Genomic DNA, 24,203 nt, shown 5'->3' on the forward strand with positions numbered 1-24,203 from the left:
AAACCAGCCAACCAAAAGATGCCAAACCCCAGCCTGGGTTTCCGTAACTCAATCAGGAATGTGTTGGTGAGTGACCATAGCCTGGTCCAAAACAGGGGGAGGAGATGGTCTGTGGCAGTAACACCTTGCTCTGCTTCAACAGAGAATGTAACGACCATTAGTCTCATATTCCTACTCCCTGCAAGACAGAAGGGGAAGATGTAGAGAATCTGGAGGTTCTCTCTTCCCACCCTTCCCAATTTCCATGCTCAGTTTCTTAAACCAAACCTCCCCCTCCAGTTTCAGCACTCAGCCAGGCCCTGCCACCCTGGGACATCCACGGCTCTAACTTGAGTACGCTTGTGTAGCAGTGTTCTACTCCTACCCTCCCATGTTCATGACCAAATTTCAGTAAAAATGCGTTCAATATCATGAATTCACTTAGGTGGTTACAGAACTGGCCTCAGGCACTCTGTCAAACTAAAGTACCAGCCTGAAGGAGCTGAAAAAATTGAGTTAAGCTTTACTTGAAATATTTTTTTGTGTAATAAGACCTTTAGGAAATAGAACTCCCACCTAAATAGAAAACATTTCCAATTTTCACTACCAAGGAAGGATGGTATGGCTCTAGGAACATTGATTATTTATTTATTTATTTATTTAAAGTTTGTGAGGCTTAAATAAAATATTTTTTCCCCAGCTGGGAAGGGACTTAGAATTTTTTAAAAAGCCCTTTATGGGCTAAGATGGAAAAAAAGCTCAGACAGGAAGATACATTGCAGTCCTCTGAATCTCACAGAAGGAGGATAAACACATTTTCACATGAGCAGACATCTGAAATTTCATCTTAATCTCATGAGAGTTTTATTTGCCACTTACAGCAGCAGCAGGTCAGATGAGGGATTGCAACAGCAGGTTGAGAACCAGTGATGTTACAGTGCCTCAATATTTCGTGCTTAGCCCTTGGATAATTTTTATTCATTATTTTGTTTAGTTATGCATCTTCCATAGTTTCAAATTTTATTTCCCCTCACCCCCAAAATACAACAATAGTGTTACAGAGACAGAGCCGCTTTCACTGCAGATATTCTCCTTATGAGTGTTTTGGAAGGTCTTATGATCATTTTGGCATTGAAGGGAAAACCAGCTCTTTCATCCCAGCACATCTGCCAGCAAAAGCAAATCTGTCTGATTAGCATCTGCAATAATTAGGAAGTAGTTGCTGGCTAGCCAGTGTGACATTCATCTGCTAGAAAGGTCAGAAGGAGGATTCCAGCAGCCTGTCATCCTGCCCTCAGTGCTTAAGGAATGTTATGGAACAGATTATTTTGAGTGTGATCACACGGCACGTGCAGGAGATCAGGCCCAGTCAGCAGAGGTTTAGGAAAGGCAGGTCCTGCTTGACCAACCTGCTTTCCTTCTATGACAAGGTGATCCACTCCGTGGATGAGGGGAAGGCTGGGGGTGTTGTCTACCCAGAATTCAGTAAAGCCTCTGTCACTGTCTCCCACAGAATTCTGTGGAAAAAGCTGGGAGCCCATGGCTTGGACAGGTGCACTCTTTACAGGGTAAAAAACTGTCAGGAGGGGTAGGGGATGGAGTTACCTCCAGAGTACAGGGAAGAGTCCTGTTTAATAACTTTATTGATGACCTGGACAAGGGGATCAAATTCTCCCTCAGTCAGTTTGCAGAGGACACCAAGCTGGATGGGAGTTTTGATCTGCTGTAGGGTAGGAAGGCTCTGCAGAGGGGTCTGGTTAGCAGGGATCTATGGGCAGTGGCCAATGGTATGAGGTTCAAAAAGACCTCACACAAAAGTGTTAGGGTGTATTCAAACAGAGAAGACCAGCACTGATCCGTTAGCTTTGATAGAGTGTGCAGATAAAGGCACCACGGAGGTGGTATTGAGTTTTGTTACCATGCAACTGTAAGCCATGTTCTTAAAACACTTTCCTTGTTTTGTCAGTATGGAAGTTTTATTGCTCTTGCTTGTTCCAAAGGTCATTTGCTGTTATCATTTTACCTGAGTGGGCACTTCTAATATTAACTAAAGACATAACAGGACTTGAATGGGTAGTTAACAGGCAGATAAAGCATTATATTACAGTGCACATCCAACTTACTGCCACTTGGAACACAGACAACATTTGAATCTGATCACTGCCAGAGCTCTGCTCCTGTTATCTACAAGGAAGTATAAAAGAATTTAAGGCACGTGTGACCTGCTGTTTTCAAGTAACAGTGATGCTAGAGATCATGCAGAGAACTTAGCTTCAATTGCTGTTTCTTGACAAGTCTTGTTTCTTCCACAATATAAAATTGAAATACAGTATAAAAATACATCTTTTCAAAGGGTCCAATAGTTCCAAGTCTAATTTCAATATTATAATGCAATAATATTTAAGATTGAGGTACATTAAGAGTGCAACTTCTGCTGGAGTTTCTTCAGGATACCACATTCAGTACAAGGGAGAGACTAATATTTTCCTGTTGCTTCCTTAGAGAGGCTGCTCTTTAAGTCAAAACAGTTTTGCTTAATGTCTCCCACAAGACATGTAATCCAGAGGTGATATTACTGATACCCTGATTCCTCTGACTGCAGGAGAGTGAGATTTCCATGATTCCATGATTTAGAAACACTCCTTGAATACAGCTTTACAGTCGAGAATCAGTTTCAGCTTCCTTTTCATTGCTGTCTTGATCCTTCTTGTCTTCTTCCTTTTCTTCCTTGCTGAACTGGGCTTCAATCTCATTTGGATCAATATAGGTATAAAAAGAAGCCATGATAGCAAAAATGATGCAAACTGCCAACAGCAGGGCAGCAAACAGCACATACTCTGCCCACTGCAAAGAAAAAAACCACAAAACAGAATTATTCCACCAATATTCATGTGTCAAGAGTATTACACCATTTTAGTATTTTCAGGAAGGAAACTCAGAATGTGAAACTGAGTCAACATAACAAGTATCTTATGGCTTACAGGACTAAGTATTAATTAAGCATATAATGCATATTAAAGCAAGCCAGAATTGAGGCTCTTTCAGCATTTCTATCTCCACTGAAAAAACAACAATTCTGTCAATGCTGAAAAATTCTGCAACATCCCTTTCCTGGAGGAACTGGGAATTGAATGAAAGACTGAGAAGGAAACTCAGCCCCTTCCTTTTGATCAGATAATTTCACTCTAAACCAGGCTGGCACTGATTCTGCTTCCACTTGAAAATTTTTACAGCTGAGCTAGTAACCACATATATGGGCAGAGATCAGAAACTCTACCTGAAAAGCCTCAATATCTGTGTTTCATGCTCTTTCTGATTTAATTTAGCTTAAACTGGGGATGGCCAGAGATGTTTCAGAGACAAGATCTTCCCTCTCTCAGATGCCATTTTAATTTATTACAGAGCACCACTAATAAATATAAAGTCTTGTACAACTGCTCTTCACCGGGACAGACATTGTTTTTATGCCCCAAATAATGAGATTTGAAACCAATGAAGCCAGAAGAAGAGACATGGCAAGGCTGTGGTATGCAAGTGAAGGCTCATTAGCAATTAATAGAACTTTGGTAGGTTTTATTCCATTCATGCAGAATTTCAGCTCAAAAATTCACAGACTTTCTATACCATGAGAAGAAATTTACTGCAGAGATGCTAGAAACTGCTGCTTGCAAGCAAAGGAGCCTGGCAACAAGAGTTAAGGATGGCAAGTAATAGGTAAGTAGAAACCTCTGCAGAAAAACTATTAGTTTTATCTGCCATCATTTCCCACTGGATTAGAACTGCTTTCTCCCAGTGTAATATAATAGCACACCTACTGCTTGCATGCTTACCTGCTGTTGGATTGCAGATGCCCCAGCCACAATAAGGACAATTATGTTACCAACAGCCACAGTCAGCAGCCATCCAGCCTGCAGCACTGACTTCATGTTAGATGGAGCCTGTAGAGACAGACATTTAAGTCTTGGTGGTATCATTTATTTTCTGATGCATTTACTGCCATCTTTACCTTACAATAAACACTGTTTCTCTCTGGGGAAGAGGATTTCATGGTTTGCTAGGTTTTGATAGTGGTTGCGGCTTTTTGTTTATTTATTCTTTGACAATAAAAATTGCTAGTGAGCTAAACAGGTCTGGAGAAGGCTTTGAGGAGCAAGAGACCACTAGCACACTAACTATAACACCTTTTACTTACACACACCAAGTAAGTAACAGGGGCACAGGTGTAATTTTACATCTCAGGAATACGTGGCACATGTAACATGAAGAAATTGCATCACACCTAGCAAATCACACCTTAACACATTTCCATCACTGCAGTTTCGAGATTCAGAATCAAGAGAAGAAATACACACAGCTACTAAAGTGGAGTCAGGAGACAAAGAAATAAAAGTGTATAACACTAATAAAAGCTAACAAAAAGGCTGTATGGAGTAAACCGGTGTGGAGATGAAGTGCCACTACTTCCTCATTTTATATTTGAGAGCTCTCCAGTTTGGTTTTATTGCAGCAGTACAGCTGCACTTCTTTTCAGTGGAAAGTCACATGCAAGAAGGAAATTTGAGGACTGGTAGTCAAGTCTTCAAATAATATAACTCAGCATAGCTTCATGGAAAACACCAAATCCTACGTGAAACAGGGCCAACTTGTATCAGTCTATACAGTCCTTCCAGGAGCTGTTGGGGACATGGGGATCAAAGCAGCAGCACAGAAGCACCACTTAAAAACAGTACATCATGCAAGATCTTAACTGGCACCAAGATTCTTAACTTAGGAAGAACAATACCTACCTGTGAGTACGAAAATTCCAACCCAGTGACAGAGAACAATACTTCTGCACATGTAAGAAGAAAATACTGAGGGATCTGCCAAGCCATATGGACTGTATTTGGTGCAATATCTTCAAAGTGTGTAATGACCAGTTTATTTTCAACACACTGGAAATTAAAATAGCATGTTAGGAACGGTAATAAAGAGTGTGCACAGTTAAGGCATTCTAAGTATTTCCGTAATCATGTAAACAGTTCAGAGTAAATAACAAATATTGCTCATGAAGCACTGCATACCTAGTTATAAAATAGAGCTTTTTTTTACAGCAGACTTCATGCAAATCTGTAGTGTCTAACAGGGCTGAAGGTTTAAGGCCTTTAGTAGTGATCATGAATTCTTGCATTACATTATTATCATAACCATCATTATTTTGATAGTTAACAATGGCATTGTATCCTGTTTAGGATACCAGAATTCTACCGTATATAATTAAAGACAAGAGGAAATTAAAGGATTAAAGACAAGAGGAATAATTCTACAAGTGTTTTTTTAATGAAAGTATCAACATGGAAAGGAATTCTATATTGTTCATCCAACAACAGTGGCAACTCACATCATCAAGTGAAATGGTATAGGCAGCACCATATCCAAATTCCTTTGAATCAACTGCACAAGTGTACTGAGGCATTGAAGCCTTAATGACATATGACCTGAAAAAGAAAAAAACCAAACCCCACAGTTCAGACCATAGGTGTAGTCAATGGTGTGCATCACATATTTTAAAAAAGCTCTGTGCCCTTTTCCCAAGGACAAATATGTCTAGGAGATCAAATTAGAATAAAGGAAATGCTCACCAGCCTGCATTTGGAACGACACTGTAATCACTAACAGAAAGAGGATCCAGTTCTCCAAAATCCATGTCACCCATAGTAACATTGATAGTAAAACTGAAATTGTTTATGAACCTAAAATGGAAGAGTGATTAAATACGACACAAAACAAGAAGAAGTCAAAGAATTCAGGTTTTACTTTCAATTATATATTGGCAGCACAACAAGTATCAAGTCTTCCCCTTTAATGCCTTTTTTTTTTTTAATCAATTAACATTTTGGAAAGAACTCCTAATCTCCTAGAAATGTAGCTAATACAAAAAGCCAGTTAGACTCCCATCAGCCCACTGCCTTAGGGGAACATCAAAAGCGAGCTGCTACTACAACCAATGCTAATGCATCTGCAAGTGGGACATGCAGAAGATAAGCAGAGAGGGGAGAGGTAATCTTGGATACCTCTTATCCAAGATTAAAAACGAGGTATAGATACGTAATCCATGCCATTTGTTCAGTAAAAAAATCTAGGCAATGGAACGAAGCATACACTTCCAGTTTTTGCTAAGTTACACCCAAGCAGGTGTGCAAGATAACTTTAGTGAATCATGACTCAGACATTATCCCATCCCCTAAAACGTCAAGGGACGTGTCCAGCAAAAGTTGACTTCCTACAGCATAGAAAACACTACTTCAACAAGAAGAGGCCACCCAAAGACCCAAGATTGAAGAGTCACACTACTATCAAAATTTAGACACCAGAAAAAAGCTCTACCTGACGAGACTTTTTCCATCTTTTGGTTTTGATGTGACATTGTCCTCTCTCTGGTGGAAGAGACCATTATCAAAACATGTTGTTGGCATCAAAGAACAGCTTAAACATGCACTATTACACAGCAATGGGAATTAACAGAGGCTTCAGAGCAAGACTCCAGACCTTCCTCTTTAGGTTCCTACTGCACACACATCTACTAGAAAACACTGTATGAACACACACCTAAGTTTTGGTGAAAGTGTAGTTGTCAAGGTACATAAGAAATTGGTCATGTTTTTCTAAAGGACATCCTGGTGTACTCTCTGCAGCTTACCAGTCTTATTGGTACAGCAGAGACAAGGGGAGACAGAAAACAAGACAATGGAAAAAAATTAATCCAGAGCTTGTCCTCTCAGCTTCACACACTCCACATAGGTGGCTGTCAGAACATTGATTTCTATCTTAAGAAATAAGCAGACTTACCCAAGTAGAACTGATGCGTGTTGGACCCTGTTTAAATGCCAAAGTGTAGCGTTGTCCCTCTTGCAGCTCCAAAAGCTCAGTTTTATTTTGATTTGCAGCAATTATGTCTAATGAGTGCAGCTTAGAAGTCTCAAATGTCATGTAGCCAGTCTACAAAGACAAATTGCCATGGATTTCTGTGCAACTGCAAATTTGTCTATTGAGGGAATGTTATGGGCTCTGGGGAGGGTCAGAAGTTTACTCATGTTACTTCTGAAGTGCCAGAGATCATGAACATCCCCTAACTTTCATTTTTGATTTGTTTTCTACATCAAGCAATAATTCCATTTGAGCATTATTTTTTATTAGTTTAATTTCTTACACAAGCTTCAAAGTTACATGAGCTTCCCACAAGCATTATGGAATAGCTGTTCTATTTCCCTATTTCTTGCTCCAGATAAATCAGGCTTACCATAACCACCGAGTAAAATTCTGTTTAGCCACAGAAGAAGCACTAGCATGAGATGTGATGCAGTATTTTCCAAAAAGCAGAAATGACATGTTTGAAATATTCAAAACACATTTATTCAACATAAAAGACTTAAACCATTAATATACATGTTAGCACCACACTAAAATCGGCCCTTTGTTTTATAGGATTATCAAGAGCACTTTAATTCACATCTGGATGATAACGTGTCTGTAATAGGGAATAGAGCATTCTAGACCTTTCATTTTCAGGTATGTACCATGGTACATCAATTGCCTGTCAGTATACAGTTTGAGTGCCCTTATCTTCTCCTCACAACTCTGTTCCTGTGTGAGGCAAATTTGGAGGAGGTTGGAGTAAGATCTCTCCTCTCCAAAGGAAGCAGAACTGCAGGCTATCAGAGAACACACTTTCTAAGATCCCTTATCAAAAACATCCATCAGAGCCACCACATTTTGCTCTCAATAGAACTACCAGTGCTGTGCTGTATTAGAACCTAAGGAAGTTCTCTGGCAGCAAAACGTGAAGCTTAATGTGTGATGTGGCCACAGAAGAAGCTCCTTGTTCAGGTAAGGCATTCCTCGCAGTAATAGCAGCAACTCACTAGAGCTGAATGTACATTTTCTGCAGGAAGGGGCTACTTTTATGAAAATGGAGCCCTTTCTAACAAGAGTGAAATTATCGTCTAGTTCCACGTCACTTAAGTTTATGAAAATTTCTTGGGAAAAAACCTACTCTTGTCAGAACAAAGAAGTAATACTTCAAATATTGACATAGTTACTATTTCTTCAATCGCTATGTTTTCATTAACAATTCATTCCACAATACAAAAAAAAAAAAAACAAAAACAAAAACAAAAAAACCCATTAAAATTATTAGAGTAAAAACATCCTGGAAAAAAATCAAGTTTGAACCATTAGTTAAGAAAGACTCCGACTTACTCCATTAGTTTTTTTAGCTTAATTAATTAATTCTTAATTAATTCTAATTAGTTTTTAATATTCCACATCTGCCCCTACTTACCTCCTTATGAGGTTCTACATCCACACTCTGAAGTTGAGGCTGGAAATGAACTGTTGCAGGAACAGTACCCAGATTTATTAACTTAATTTGAGTTTGCCCAGCTGCAGGGAAAACAGGATAGGCTTTCTGTAGGACAAAAAAAAAAAAAAAGTAAAACCAATGCCCTAAGTCACTTGGAAAGTTACTATAATTACTGTAATCTTCATTATTTCATATTGAAGATCAACATTTGCCTGCTGGTCTGTGACTGTCTGACAGAGGAAACTGGAATCAGGTTTTGTTACGAGTCTCACAAGTTGCCTTAGGAAAGAAGACTCTCATCCACAACAGAACCCTCTGGACAGCTGCTCAGATCTTGGGATGCAATGGATCACCACCCCGAGGTGTTGCCAACATCCCAGCTACAGGGGAAAGATTCATTGGGTTCAGGCATGGCACCTCCCTTTGGGGCAAGGAAACTTAGGGGAGACAAATCCTTCCTTCAACAAGTGCCATCTTTGCACCTGCTGTGATGGTGCTTCCCAGACTGTCCCACTTCACCTCCAGTCTAAATATCAGAAGAGGTCAAACATACAAAGCTGCCCTCTGGTAGGCCAAGCAAGCATCTAGTTTTTCAGCTTTTAGTCTCAGTTTAAAGACTGAGGTTGCCTTTAATGCATGATTTGTATTAACTGCAATGTGATGTTTTGCAGAACGGTGTTTGTTGCTTCTTAATTTTACTGTGCTAACCACAGTGTTGCAATATATTTCCCCTCCCTCTGCTTCTGTGCTTATGTGATTAGTTCCAAATTTAGGAGTCTTGGTTCATTTTCCCCTAAACACACCTTTTTTTCCTGAACCAACAGCTAAATATGAATAGTAAATATTTGTACGTGGCTGAACTTACATCTATTTGCACTTGCACGAGGGCAGCAGCAACAAAAGCCATCGAGCCGAGGAACATCCCCACGGTCATCTTCTTCAGGGGCCTGGTACAACAAAAGACACGTGAGACTTAAGAGAAGTGACAATTCAAAGCTTCAGCTGCTTGTTTTTTCTTTCCACTCTGGGAAACTCAAATGGCCACAACTAGCACATTATCACCATTTGGAGGGCTGATGGTATTGCAGAAAGTGTTCTGCTAAGCTGGGTACCTCTCAATTCATAGTTACACTATCAGGAAATACATCTTTCCTGCAGCATCCTAATAACCTGTTACACTGCATCTGCTGGCCTCAAGCATTGACTGACCATGATTATTAGGTTCCTGAAAAAATCTGGTTTTGCAGGAAGAAAAAACAAAAACACTCCATACAGTTGTTAGCTGTAAAAAAGAAAGAGACAAGAAGATCTGCCTATAAAAACAGAGTGACAACTTGTCTCCATATTTCTATGTTTAAATAAGATCAAACAAAAATGGTCACGGAAATTTGTTGAATTAGGAGACATCTACTGGCATGCAGTTAAGCTGTAAGGATAGATTTAGAGTATTTATGTCATTTGTGGCATCATTTATCCCAAGCAGAATATCCACAAACAAATTACAGTATTCCCAGCACAGCACACACCCTAGATTTTTAACAGCTGCATGGAAAAACAGCAGTGCACCTCAGCTCTCTGAAAATTATTTGAAGAACTGTATTCTCTTCTGCCTCTCCAAGCACTCTTGCAACTGCCAGCCACTTCCTTAACAATATTGAAAAATAATGTACAATGTCCCCAAAGCTCCACCTAGAAGGATCCAGTAAGCCAGACTCCCAGCTGACACTGAAGAGGAAATGTCTTGTGTCTCAGATGCTTTTTAGCCCAAAGCATGACAAATGCCGAGGATGTATGTTGTATTTCTACCTCCTGTTCTTCAGGAGAGAGGGGGAGTAGACATGAGGGTTATGGAAAAGAACCAAGATCATCTCTCCTGCAATCAAAAGATTTTGTCCTTAACTGAAAAACATTGTTAACTCTTCTCTTAGATTCTCCTCTTCTAATCTGTGATGCCTCCACGTACCATTTGCAGTATTCTGGGGTTTTTATATTTTGTTAAACTATTAAACCATTTTAAATACACTTCTCTTTCATCCTTAGCTGAATGCTTGCTCTTTTCTCACATTGGGGCTGGAAGAGCCACTTAAAGAAACCACGAAAAGGAGCCTCTGTTGAAATCAGATAATTACGTCAACTTACGTAAAATTCAGCTTGCATTTCTTGATTAAAGGATAAACCACAGAATCTACAACTGGGACCATTACAACAATCAGGATAGGATTCACAATCTGGGGAAGATGAACATGAGAGAAAAATTAAGTATTTTTCAAAGTGCTTTTTATGAGTAAGTTTGATATGTATACCATCTTTCAGAAGTACTTGAAATTGGCAGATAGAAAATTAACGTACCTGCATTTGGTCTGGTTGAATTTGAAAACCCTGGTGATGAAAAAAAGAAATAATTTTTAATATTGTGACAACAAATAAAGCAGGTCTGAAAAGTGTTAATTAAAGAAAAAATGAATAAAAAGTAACCTACAAAATCCCCATTCATTGACGTGGCTTGCAGTGTCCATCTTGACCCCTTAAGAAGAGAAGAAAAAATTAGGTGTCATAGTAAATCAGTGTTCTAAAGTTCCTTTTGAATTGTTTTCATAAGTGAAGTGTTGGAAAAGACATGCAATACAACCAAATGTAAAGCTAACTTGCTATGGGAGTATTCTTAGTCCTTAGTGTAAACCTTTGAACCAGCCTGAGCATCAGCAGCCCACACATCCCACTCACCCATCTTTCCTTCCCACAGGCCAGAGCCAGAGGACAAGCCAGGGCCTGACCTGCCTGGAGCCCTCTGCCCCAGAAACCTGCCTGTGGCTGGGACAGGCCGGGCAGACTTCAGGCCTGAGCCCAGGATGAGACAAGAACACTACTGCTGCATCTGTGACAAGATCCTTCAGCCACCCACAACACACCACTGCTCGAGATATTGCCCATGGAATGATTACTGAGCTTTGAATTTCATAGCACAGCTGCCTAATTGTCACAGGTCACACTGACAGCTACAGCTCACAGGCACTGGGCTGAAGCACAAGGATATGGGGAGTCTGGATCAAGCTTCCTCCCATCTGACTTGGATAAGGCTTTCAAGCCCTGCTTCTCTCAAGCATCTTCCTCAGTTCATACTTCAGTGCTGAACTATAACTGATGCTTTTGTGAGTCTTGAGCACCCAGTTCACCAAGCAGAAGAGGCTTATACTTCTCCTTGAAGGTATGAGTGATTAAACAAACTGACATCCAGATCATTTAAACCCTGGTTATCCAGCTCATTTACACAAGGACCCTAAATTTCATCAGACAACTGACAATTGAAGAAATATTAGTGCTAAGAGAGCTTTAAATTACTGTTTCATCCCCTGAGTCCCAGGCTGATACAAGATTTGGAGAGGCCTCAGTCACTGAATCTGTCCTGGGTGTACTCAGATAAACTGTGATTTCCCCTGGCTGCAGATCATTTTGTACGGACATGACTCAGTGACTACCCTTTTGCAATAAAACCGGGATAAAGAATTTGTCTTTCCATGCTACCATAGAGAATGACATGGTACAGCTCTAGTTATCAAGCCAAACCATTTCTACTTACCTGCTGGTCAAAAACTGCCCAGAACATGGGGAGAGGGATGTAAAGGAAAAGCACCCTCAACACCATCTTTATCTGAGCAATCAGTCGTTTCTGCAGAAAAAAAAAATACACAAGAGGAACTGGTTTAAAAAAGGAAGGGGAAAAAAAAAAGAGACCGTTTCAGACTGCTACTCACATGACAGCAACAGGTAAAGACCCATCATGTAATGTCTACCCACACATTCAACTTTACATGTTGTGGCTACATCTGATGATTTCTGTTAAAGCAGTACAAAGTCTGCTTGTGTGTGTGGCAAGGGCTGCTGGTTAAAGGTGACTTATCCCAGAAAGACTTGGGCCTCTGTGTATGTACGCTGATGGCAGCATGAGATTCAGCACTTAGTGAAGTGGGCATTTGAGCAATAGGCAACTGAGGAATTTCACATGAGAACAAAGCATACAGGCAAAAGGAAAATAAAGGTGAAAGGCTAAGGTTTGTGCTGCCATTGGCAACAGGGCAGAGAGGATAGCAGGCAAGGGACAAGTTGGGCACTATGGATTAGAAGGCTTTGAGAGTCATGATAAAAAATTGTGCTGTGGAGGGGATGCAATGTTTACCTACTTAAACTGAAATTCCAAAGTGTAATTCTGATGTTTCAAACCAAAAAAAGTATTATAGCCCTAACCTGTGCATTAAACATGACAGGCAGCATCACTTCCCTTTTCCCCTCTGCAGCCATGAGATACAGGAAATAGAGAAGGAAAGATAATGCTTGCTATTTCCCTAACCAAAAAATGTAAATGTTTATATTTGTTTGGCAAGGAAAAGTCTTTCTCGTCTCCCTTGAATTTCCCTGGACAGCCTGTGCATACACAGAGCATTGAGTTACACATCTCTACTTTCTCCCACAGGAGCTGAGGAGATAACCTGCAGTGCCAGGGGAGCACTGAGGTTTGGCCAGGTCAGCTACTGAATGATGGAGAGGCCCAAAACTATTTGCCCAGAGCCTGAGGCAATGGATCAGAGCAGACAGAGAGAAGCTGAGGGTCAGCAGATGTCAGCACAGGAGGCTCCCCCAGTACTTACATCATACTTCTCACTTGCCCAGTCCAGCCAGTGCTCTCTCTTGGGGAACTCCTTGCTGCGATGCCGAAACCTGTTTTTGATGGCAAACTGAGGAGAGACAGAATTATGTTTAATGGCGCTACAAATATTTAAAACTACATTGTCATTAGAGATGATGCTCCTGGCTTCTTGTGTTCAGAGGGTGCTAAAGGTGACTTGACTTCTGTTACCCACTCCGATCATCTAGGGAAACATTATTTTGAAGGCCTCACACTGCATAACCAGCAGAGCGTGCACTTGGGGTTAGGTGGACCAAACAGCTCAGAGCAGTCCCTCTCAACGTGGGTTGCCGTGAGGAGCTGGAAGATCTGCCTTCTTCAGAATTACTTATGTACAACAGTAAGTAGTATAGTGTCATATGCACAGGTTTTCAGAGCTGAATGTCTGTAGGAGAGAAGCTCCTATGACAAGCTCCATCTTGTAGGTATGTCTCACACCTTGACATTGAATATACACAAGTATGGTCCCAAAGAACTCCTACATTGAATATACACAAGTATGGTCCCAAAGAACTCCTAAGATTTTCTGCAAGGAATAACATTTACAGCCAAGCTGGGCCTTAGGAGCAGCACTCTAAATAATGGCCAAAGTCACCTACAGAGATTTGATTTTGATAGTGCTAAAAAGATAGGCAATAGGCTGAGCTGTATAAAGATGGCAGATCTGTAGACATGTGTTGATTTGGTACAGCCCTAACTTTTAGTACTGTGGGAGTGCTATAGCTTCCAACATGTCAGACAGAGCCAATCTCTGATGGCTCTGAAGATGGACATGCTGCTGGCCCAATTTGAGAGGTTGGTAATGCCTCTGTGATGACACATTTAAGAAGAAAGAACAGGGCACGTGCAGTTTTTTCCCCAGAAATGGGGAAGCACCATGTTGGCACTGACTACATCAATACACCGGCTCAGTGAGGACCCTGCCTAATGACCCCTAACTAACTGCCCTGTGAGCAAAAAGAACAGGGGCTGTAGAGAAGCTTCTCCTTCCCAGCACCCTGCATGAAGACAGACATTAAATTGCACCAGCACCACTGCGGCTGCCAGTACATGCACAATGGCAGCAGGACCACCCGGCCAACAGCAGGAGCATGACCAGCGTTTCCCCAATGTGGAACCTAGATAAGATCAACTTCTTTGTGCTGCAGGATCCTGCAGCAATCTTTGAATCACTGCAACTTGTTGACAATGGTACCTACAAGCAACAGCTTTTCTTCTAGTCAGAGAAGAGAAGGAAGTGAGGACATGAGGCAAAACAACGTGGCAGCACCAGGGTCAGTGGAGAAGAAAGAGGGGGAGGAAGTGCTTCAGGCATCGGAGCTGAGGTTCCTCTGCAAGCCGTGGTGAGGACTACAGTAAAAAAAACTGTCCCCTGGTAATGCATGAAGTCCACTGCGGGTGCAGAGATCCACTCACAGCCCATGGGGAAAGTGCTTACACAGGAGCAGGTGAATGTTAGAGAAAGCTGTGGTCTAGCGGGAGATTGGAAAAGAGAGAGAGGGCCCCTGCTCTCAGAGACAGAAATAGCTCTTGCTTCCAAACTAGAACACCCTATCCTTAAAAGACTGCACCCTGTGGACCCACGCTACAACCATTTTGGGACAACTGTTTGCCTGTGGGAGAGACCCCACGAAAAAACAGAAAAAAACTCCGCTCTCTGAGCAAACAGAAAAAGATCTCAAATGATGAAGTGACCAAGACCCCCCCTGCCCTGTCTTCTTGTGCTGTCGCTGAGAAGAAGGGAGGGGCTAGGGGGAAAAAGGTGTTTTAAAAGCTTATTTTTGCTTCTCATTGTCGTCTTCTGACTCTGTTGATAGTAAATTTTTATTTTATACCTTTAGATTTGAGCCTGTTTTGCCCTTGGAGTGTCATTTTTTTTCCCCCAGTCCTTGTCTCAACTCATGAGCATTTCTTTAATCTTTCTCCCTTCTCCTTTGCCCAACCGCAGCAAAAAAGGTAAGCAAACTACTCTCATGGGAGCCTGGCATTTGGCCAATGTCAAATCACAACAATGGAAAATGAAGAAACTCGTACATGGATAAATATGATCTCAAAGTTGAGGCTCTGCAAAGTTGGGGCATGTGGTGCTATTCATGTAGATTCCACTCCCTTTCTTGCAGGAACACACTGATGCACAACCCCCATAATACCCTTAACGCAGTGGGGATCAATAAACCTCTGCATTGTAAATAATATTCTTTTAATAAGTAATAAGTTTTTGCTGATAAGATGCACTAGGAGCTCTGCTCTTGACTCAGCTCAAGGCATGTTTGTCTCTTTCTGCATAAACACACACAAATGCGGAAGAAATGATTCCCAAAAGTTGGGTTAAGTTTTCACATAACATTGACACCTTATTTGTTTCCTATATGTATAAATCTGCATATAAAGAAAGATATGCATAAAAAGGCACCAAAATGTGGAGGTGTCAGTAAGAAGCCTTCTGTAATAAAGCAAAAAACTTCAGAAACTTTCCTCATTTTAAGACAGATTGCTGATTTAGGCACATTATCAGAAGAGCTTTAGGAATGGCTGCCAGGGGTTTGGGGAATGTAAGCAGTACTTACTCCAACACACTTGGAAACTTCAAGCATTATATTTCCTTGCGGTTTAACTTTCTTGTACATTTTGCTTCCAATTACGAACACAACTACAATGTGCAAACAGAAACCAAAAGCAACTCAGGATTAAATTAAAATAGTGGCAAATAATTTGGTATGGAAACACAAGTCAAGGAGGTAATCAGGGAATAAGCCTCCCAAGAAGCAATGCAATTGCCTATTCACATGCTATCATACACTAAGACCAATCAAATTAATACCAGCAGATTGCTTCGATTCAAGACAAAAAACTAAATCTGGAAGCTCTTGCAGTAAGTGCTCAGTGGGAGGTTTGCTCAACTGAGGGATGGTCAAAATGAGGGCATTTAGGACCTTGACTCTGGCCTTGCGGTAGAGGCTCCTTTCCAGGAGCTCACGATGCTGCAGCTCACATCATGCAGGGACACTCAAGGCTCTGCCTGAACTGCAGGACTGGCCAAGGTGTCCTCTGCTCCCAGGCACATTGCTCAGCCTCATCATCCCGCACAGAGGGCGGGACACAGGCAAACCCCCACAGCTGCCGTCCAGCCTGCGCTGGGCTCACAGGCAAGGCGAGGTCACTGGTAGCCAGGTGGACTCCCAGTCGGGACCATGAAGGACAAGGAGCATGAGGGATACTGCAGTACGTAATGGCACCCCCAGTTTCTTGGTCAGCAGTAAGGCTCAGTGGCACAGCTGGTAAAAATGCAGGTCTTTGAGAAGAACTAACATATCAAATATGGGATTTCTCCAGCGCAGGGACAATTACCTCACACAGTTTATAACCCTGGATTAGAGATAATGTCCAAAGCACACATCATCTGAGAGTTCTCACCCTACATTCAAAAGATCAATTTGTACACACCAGTAATCCAAGAAACACTGGCAGTAATTTACATAATGTACAGATTTCATGGATATATTCATGCCTCAGCCCAGCCCCACCTAACTCTCCTGCCAAATCAGACTCTTCTATGAAAGCGAGTGCTTCAGATTAATCCTACCCACCTCCACACCCAGGAAAAAATGAAGTCAAAAATCACAGCAATGATCAGGTATTAGAAGTCAATACCAGTGGATTTCTATCACACTTTCATTATTCTGACATTGTTATCATCCAATTACCAATGCAACAGGATGGCAAGAGAATCACCTACCCAAGGCAACAGCCATGAGGATAGCAGGAACTCCAAAAGCAAGCGGATAACATTCCTGTTTGGTATGAATGCCACACTGTGAAGCTGAAGTAAAAATAACATCAAATAAAAGCCCCAGTCAGCACTGCAGACATTTTCCATATGGTTTCTGTTCTTTGCATTCACTGAAAACTCACAGGGGAACAACAAATCACTCCACTGACATCCTCAGAACGGAGGATCAGTATCCAACTTATCTCTCAATATTGGAAAGGGGATTTACGTATCACAGAACGGTTCAGGTTGGAAGGGACCTCTGGGCATCATCCGGGCCACGCGCCCTGCTCAGCTAGGGCTGCCTGGAAGCAATTGTCTAGGACTGTGTCCAGATGGCTTTTGAGTATTTCCACAGATGGAGACTCCACAACCTCCTTGGCAGCTTGTGCCAATTGTTGCTCACCCTCAGAGTGAAAAAGCATTTCCTGATGTTCAGAGGAAACCTCCTGTATTTCAGCTTGTGCCCATTGCCTCCTGACGTGACACTGGGTACCACTGAGGAAGGTGGTACAGGCCTGGCTCTGTCCTCTTCATTTCCCATCAGGTATTTTTATACTTGGATAAAATGCCCCCTTGGCCTTCTCTTCTCCAGGCCAAACAGTCTAAGTCTCTCAGGACATCCTCATAGGAAATTTACATCTAGTTTTACACTGAGACATGAAGAATTACACTGAAAGGGTCAAAAGCATGCCCTTAGTGAGAAAGGAACTAGATTACAATAGTTTTGGGCTAAGTTAATAAACAAAGATTCTAGTGATCTAAGTGCAACTAGTTGAAACAAAATCACAATCACCAACCCTCTTCCCTCCTTGGCATTAGTCCAAGATTTGACTCTTACCAACTTCAGCTGTATGAAATAGAAGACTAAACAAAATCATTACATTCTTCACCATACTTCTTCTAAGAGGAGAATTAGAGAGTATGATTTGGAAAAAAATGTTAGCTTACAGATAATTCATCTCTTGATTTAGTTGTATTAGTCTTCTGGTCAAACCTTTCCAGGCTGAAACAGGTTATCACTTCCCTCAGCTCAATTTGTCTTTTTTTTCCAAGGAATTTTTCACCCTCTGTCAGCAAAGAAGTAAACTACATGCTGTGCCCTATGCATCTCTACTTCCTTTTTTTTTTTATGAAAGGATAGAATTTGCTTTAAGCAAACATCCAAAACTGTTCTACAGGGTCTTTTCCAGTCAAGAAATCCAAAGGCCAGAAAGTTCAGATCAGTGCTTTTGCGTTATTCCAGAATTCACATGTGGTTTCCTTGCTTTTGAGAAAAGCAGCCTTCTGAAACTGCTGGCAAGTGCATCCATACAGCACCATCTGTGCAAGCTTGCCACAGAAATCCATATGCAGATAGGTTAGCAAATTGCTGGGTGGTGTTTAGCATCATGCTATTCTTCACAAGCAAAAGAGAACATAACTTTCTTATTTAACAGTATGAACAATTATTTACTTTGTCACATGGATTAATAGATTCCAACATGCAGAGATGCTTCTGCACTTAGCGTGCGCACGTTTCCAGAGGAGAAGGCTCTCTCTCCCCTTCCTTTCCCAGGAAGCAATACAATTCTTTCTAGTGTGATACTTTAAAGCTATTGGAAGACGTGACACATTTGTACCTTCATGGGATTAAAACATGCATTAGGCATACAAGCTGTTAGCTCCAGCATGTCTTTTCAGATCTAGTACTTCTGACCCTAAAGGCAATGAAGATCTTCAACTGGCTTGTTTTTGAGAGTACCTCATCTCTGAGAAGCCGGATGACACATGGAAGATTATTTCCTAGATAACTCCAGAGAACAGATCTTTAATTTCAACAGGACTGGACTGCAATCCAACACACCTTTTCTGGTGTTTAACAATTGTCAACAAACATGTGGCCTTACCTCTGATAGTTGGAGTGATTAAAGTAGATAAGAGACTTCCAGCATTAATAGACAAATAAAAGAGAGAGAAGAAGGTACTTCTTTGCTTTTCCTACAGTAAAAACAGAAAGATGTTTAGAAAGGCTTAGCCACAACCACACTGATGAGACTAGGTCAAAAAATCAGCACCTCTGTTTTCAAAGTTCAAGATAAATAATTAACAAGCTTCTTCTTCAGCTCTTCAGGAAAACCCTGCATCAATGTATCTATCTAAACATGTACATTATTAGAGTACTACAAGAGTCAAACATGAGTTAGAGTATCTGTGTAACTTAAAATCTGAAAGACATTGTTACCTGATCATCTTCAAACTGATCTCCACCAAATGCTGACACACACGGTTTGATCCCACCAGTACCTAAGGCAATAAGGATCAAGCCAACCATGGACAGAGCACTGGAACAAAGGAGAAAAGAAAAAAAAATCATTTTGTGTTAGTTCTTACAGCATACATAATAGACTGATTGAAAGACAGCTGAAATTCAAGTAACATAAACTTAAGTTGTCCCATCTTTCTCCTGCCTGGGACAAAAAATGTGTGCAAGGCCACTTACATGTTCACTGCAATAGCATCAGGAGAGCCATCCTGGTTGTGATCCGTCAGGTCATTTATGGAGCCCACAGACAGCACTGCCTGCCCAATTGCATAGACAATGGACAGGTAGAGAATAGTCCTGTTATCAAGAGAGGAGATACATTTTCTTAGATAAGTTAACACAACTACACACAGATAGTTCCACAGCTAAAGCAGAGTTCTGCTTACTTTAAGGATTCCGGGTAATGAAAAAAACTAACAGAATATAATGAGTTCTGGACTAAACTTGTCAGAAGCTGCTATGAAAATCAGGTCACATGCCACTGCTATGGTATTTCTATTATTTCTATTATTATTATTATTATTATTCTATGTAGCCTTTAATTCATTAAGGTAGCCTTTAATTAATTAAGGCATGATAACAAATGGATTCTATGGGTATCGTTAGGTCACAACATCTTCAGTGGTTGCCTTTTTAATGATCAACTCAAGAATGCTATTTTCATATTTTTTTATGTGCTGAAGATCAAATGGACTACTCTGCAAAACTAAAATCTGCAATTTACACTTATTTAAGTATCATTAAACATTCACTATGTTATTTAATATTTTAGGGGCAGGAGTAAAGAAAATAGAAAAATCAAAAATCTGCTTCAAACAAGGCAATTCCCCTAAAATACTGTTGTGAACAACAACTCTATAACCCCACCTTCTTTGCTGTAAGTGTACCAACATTTTTACACTCAGATATGAGTGAGAGCAGCACTGAAGAGCACAGGCTGCAGACTTTCAACCTGACTACCTTGGCCAGGAGGTGCCTAGGATGATAGTACTGCATAATCACCAGCCCTCCCACCCTGGCTTTAGGGTCCAGTCCTCCATTATGTAAGCAAAAGCATGTTCCATGTTCACTTTGTTGGACCTGCAGTACATGGCTGAAGTGAACCCATGTTCACTTGTGTCCCTGGGCATCCGTTCAATAGCACAGACACAGGTCTCCAGTTTGGAGGAAAAGCAGGAGGAAAACAACACAATTATGTGAAAATATTAAAAACCCCTGTTTTCAGGAGTAGTCCCAAACCTAATGCAAGGTAGGAGAATGAAGGACAATGCTCAAAGACCAAGAACAATCCAACTATTTGACATAGGCAAGAGATCCTCACAGCAAACTTGTAACAGCGCCCTGTCACAAGAGGGACCTTGACCAAGTGCCCCTCACTTTGAAACAAGGTTTATCTGACTTAAAATTGCCCATGCATGTAGTGTAGTAAAAAAAATCTATAAAGTGGTACAACATGGAGTCAGCTGTTTAGTGGTATTTAATAGATACAGTTGAATGGGTGGGGTTTTTTTTAATAGCACTGCCATAGAGTTACTTTATTTACCTAGCAACCAGGGATAAAAGTCTCCAATTAAAGTTGAAAATGAGCTGATCTGGAGAGAAACTTCTGGGTTTTATTTGTGAGGCTTACAAACCCACTGCAAGGACTTACATAATTGGCACTGCTTTGATGGCATACAATTGAAAAAAACCCCTGTGGTTTCTGTACTATTTTCCCCAAGAAATTCACATCCAACCATCTGTGAGCAGGTCCCATCACACTCCTTGACAGATATTGCACCAAGTACATGGACTGTGGGAGACTGGAGTCTCTCCTTTCAGAGTGCTTAACAGTGCCTAGGTAATCTCCTCTTCCCCTTGTCCTCACAGATTTTTAAAAATTCTTGTTTATGCCTTCCTCAGGACACCTTGCTGCATTTTTGGGTGTTAATACCTAATGGTATATCCTAAAGCAGGTTTTCTCTGGTTTAAGCCATCCTAACAAGCTCCTGTTAAAGGCCTGGGCCTTTCAGTTGCGGCACTGGCGTATCCAAGTACCAAAGGAGAAGAGTTGCAAGGTCTGCAGAGTTTCATCTTGATAAAACATGAAAAAGCCAAAATAAATTTAAACAACAAACCACAGCATTGAGGCAAGCAAGTGCACAATATATTTGGGCTGTAACCTCTAAGACATCCAGCTAGTTGCAGAGAGTTTGCACTGCTCAGAGCACACACAGCCCTGGGCTCCCAGGGGCTGTCCCTACAGCAGAAGATGACAGTGCAGCTGACTGCACAGCACATCTCTAATCTCTGGGAGACCTTTGGCAAGTCTGCTTACACTCATGGCTCATAACCATCCATAAAATTTTACTGTGCTTTTTCTCAGGCAAAGTAAACACTTTTAGAATCAGAACATCAGGAAAGGAGAGGGAGATAAAGCCATTGAAAATAACCTGGTTACATGTCAAAGCACTGCAGAGGTACTATCCTGACCAACTAGCCTGCAGCTAAAGACACTAAAGACATCATTTAGAGAAAAAATTGCTACTCAGTGAGACCCCCCACTGATCTGTCAATTCTGAAATCACATTGTATTTTAAAGCTTATTCTAAGGCCCAGTTAACACCAGACAACACAGTAATTCACTATTTCACTGGCCACTTGCAACAGGTAGATAGACTGTCCTATGTAATTCTAATCCCCAGTATCTATTTTCACAGCTTGGTGAATACTCTCCTTAGTTTTGCTTACATTGTGCCCAGGTGAGAGGAAAAACATGCAGCATGCTGGGAAAGCATGTTACCACCCTTAACCAACTAGCAGGTCTGGAACATTTGTTAACTCACAGTGCAGTTTCAAGTCTGAGCTGAATCAGTGAAAACCTCCAGCTTTGCTGAAATAACACAAACTATCCTGGAGTAGTCAACACCAGCTCTGAAGCTGTTGTTCACAGCTGCAGTTTTAGGTGATGATTTACGTAACACTGGTTTCAGATCAGCTTTCAAGATCTTTGGCTGCTTTCTGAGGAAGCACTCACTTGAACTTTCCCAGCCAAGAGTCCGCAATGATTGCTCCAAGGATCGGCGTCAAGTAACACAGAGCAACAAATGTGTGGTAGATGGCAGTGGCAAAGTTGTCTTCCCAGTGCAGGAAACGTGTGAAATACAAAGTGAGTACAGCTGTAGGAAGAACATCAAAACAACAAGTTACAAACACAAGTTAGGCCTGGGTAATGCTCAGCACAAGGAGACAAGGAACGTACCTTTCATGCCATAGTAGGAGAACCGCTCGCAGAACTCATTGATGACGATGAAGAAAATGCTCAAAGGGAAGCCAAAGCAGAGCACCTGGAGGCAAGAGACAATGTGAGCTCAGAGTTGTGCAACCCAGACTAGCACTCTTCACTGCAACCCACAGCTCAAGCAAGCTCAACATGGACTCAGTGGGTAGGTACACAGGATCTGGAGGCTGCACAGGCTTCTGTGGGATGACAGTCATTTACCTGAACCAAGAGTCACTTGTCACTTTCCTCTCTTGGTCGCCAGAGATCTGCACACCTCTCATCTGCCCTTTGCAAGAGACCTTTAGCAATGCTAGATGCTGACCTACAAGTGTTGCACTATGCACATCTGAGGTCTCCAGCACCTCACCCTTTCAGCAATCTTCACTGGCATCTAAAAATACACAAAAAGCCAATGCTTTTGGAAAAACAAAAAATCAAAACCCAAGGCCAACCAAAAATGTACCAAACCCCTGCAGTCCACCAGTTAGAAGCCTGACGCTCTTTTTAAGTAATTAAAACAAATAAACATTTAAACTTTTCATTGAAACAAATCTCTCAAGAAAACTTCTTATCCTTAAAAATACTCTGCTTGACAATGAATCTTTCATTTCTACAGACCTGATAACAGAAGTCTTTATTCCTAACCTAAATTGGCATGGCTTTGGCTGCCAGGTTGACTGAGCCTCCACCTGCTGCAACAGGCATGTCCATGGTCAACATCATGCAGTTCTGGCCATTGAGACAACGGTTATAAAGCATACATCAGGTACAAACCTGACATGGTCACTAGAACTGCAACTTTAATTTCTGATCACCTACTTGTCTTCGTGGAGTGGATGAATATATGATATAATTTCTAATAAAATTAGTGGGGACCGAATTTAAGCATAATCCTCCCTTTTAATCTTTTTTATGGCTTTAATCCTGCAAGTAGCAAAGAATCAGATTTTGAAGACATTTCAGAACATTCCAGAGGCAAAACAGTTCTTCTCCATGCTCAAGTTCCATTTAAAAATGGCATTGTTTGGATTGCAAACTTTTAGGAATTTAACTAACCTTATTCTGTGTGAAACAGGAAGAAGTTAACTTTGCAGAACAAAGGGAAAAAAACTTGAGACAGGGAAATCATGCCTGACACAAGAAAATTGGAGAGACACTGTCTCCAGCAAAGTCTCAACAAACAACACAACACTTGGGTGCTACAACAGGCTTTTTTGGGGGAATTCTGCAAAAGAAATGAAAATAAGAGAGTGGCAGGAGCATTGTTGCCTGATCGGACTCAGTCATGAGGGTGCCTGAGCAGCGCTGGCCTTCATTGTTTGCAGAACCAAGTACTGCATACCCTACCCATGATAAGCAGGCTTCACAGCAAGAACCCAAACTCAGCTGAGGCAAGTGCCAGGTGGGACTCTAGCTTTAGAGCACACAGAATTTGAGCCCTAAATGTAAACTTGTCACTCTTGATTTATCACATCCTCCTTGGGCTGAAAGAGGTGTCTCCAAAGGAAGACTATTCACATGTGTCCCAAAATTAGATAAAATTCACTTCAAGTTGCCCATTTCCTTCAGCTGAAGGCAGCAGGAGGTTTGGACAACTGCTCCCAGCTTGGACTCAGGTGTTGGTGGGTGGAGTTCACCCAGAAGAAGGCCCTGTGCCCCATCCACATAGCATTCCCCTAAGCCGTGCCAATGGTCACGGGATGGAGAGTCACACACGGAAGTTTTGGTTCAGCACATGTGAAGCTGGTTACTGAAACAGTAACCCAGGCTGCATGACTTGGAATTGGGAATGGTCCGGGTGGAGAGGAGGGAATGTCTGTTCCTGAAGCAGAACAAGGCCTCTCCATGTATATTCTTGCATACAGA

The 24,203-nt window shown here is 41.4% G+C and overlaps 1 protein-coding gene across 1 annotated transcript in view; it reads right to left on the reverse strand.

Moving 5' to 3' along the window:
• Positions 1–698: 698 nt before the first annotated feature.
• LOC119709569 (solute carrier family 15 member 1-like) overlaps positions 699–24,203 on the reverse strand; it is a 28,122-nt gene continuing 4,617 nt past the window's right edge. Inside the window, exons 3-23 of the mRNA XM_038157511.1 lie at positions 22,317–22,401; positions 22,092–22,233; positions 19,253–19,372; positions 18,995–19,094; positions 18,660–18,750; positions 16,738–16,821; positions 15,569–15,651; positions 12,964–13,050; positions 11,898–11,987; positions 10,800–10,844; positions 10,670–10,699; positions 10,460–10,548; positions 9,186–9,267; positions 8,300–8,425; positions 6,808–6,957; positions 6,346–6,395; positions 5,601–5,711; positions 5,360–5,456; positions 4,767–4,913; positions 3,810–3,917; positions 699–2,823 (exon numbers count right to left, since the gene is read on the reverse strand). Coding sequence (XP_038013439.1) covers positions 2,635–2,823; positions 3,810–3,917; positions 4,767–4,913; positions 5,360–5,456; positions 5,601–5,711; positions 6,346–6,395; positions 6,808–6,957; positions 8,300–8,425; positions 9,186–9,267; positions 10,460–10,548; positions 10,670–10,699; positions 10,800–10,844; positions 11,898–11,987; positions 12,964–13,050; positions 15,569–15,651; positions 16,738–16,821; positions 18,660–18,750; positions 18,995–19,094; positions 19,253–19,372; positions 22,092–22,233; positions 22,317–22,401 — 2,106 coding nt within the window. The 3' untranslated portion in view covers positions 699–2,634. The remainder of the gene's footprint in view (positions 2,824–3,809; positions 3,918–4,766; positions 4,914–5,359; positions 5,457–5,600; positions 5,712–6,345; positions 6,396–6,807; positions 6,958–8,299; positions 8,426–9,185; positions 9,268–10,459; positions 10,549–10,669; positions 10,700–10,799; positions 10,845–11,897; positions 11,988–12,963; positions 13,051–15,568; positions 15,652–16,737; positions 16,822–18,659; positions 18,751–18,994; positions 19,095–19,252; positions 19,373–22,091; positions 22,234–22,316; positions 22,402–24,203) is intronic.

This window comes from Motacilla alba, chromosome 1, assembly GCF_015832195.1.
Source record: "Motacilla alba alba isolate MOTALB_02 chromosome 1, Motacilla_alba_V1.0_pri, whole genome shotgun sequence".
NCBI classification, from domain to species: domain Eukaryota; kingdom Metazoa; phylum Chordata; class Aves; order Passeriformes; family Motacillidae; genus Motacilla; species Motacilla alba.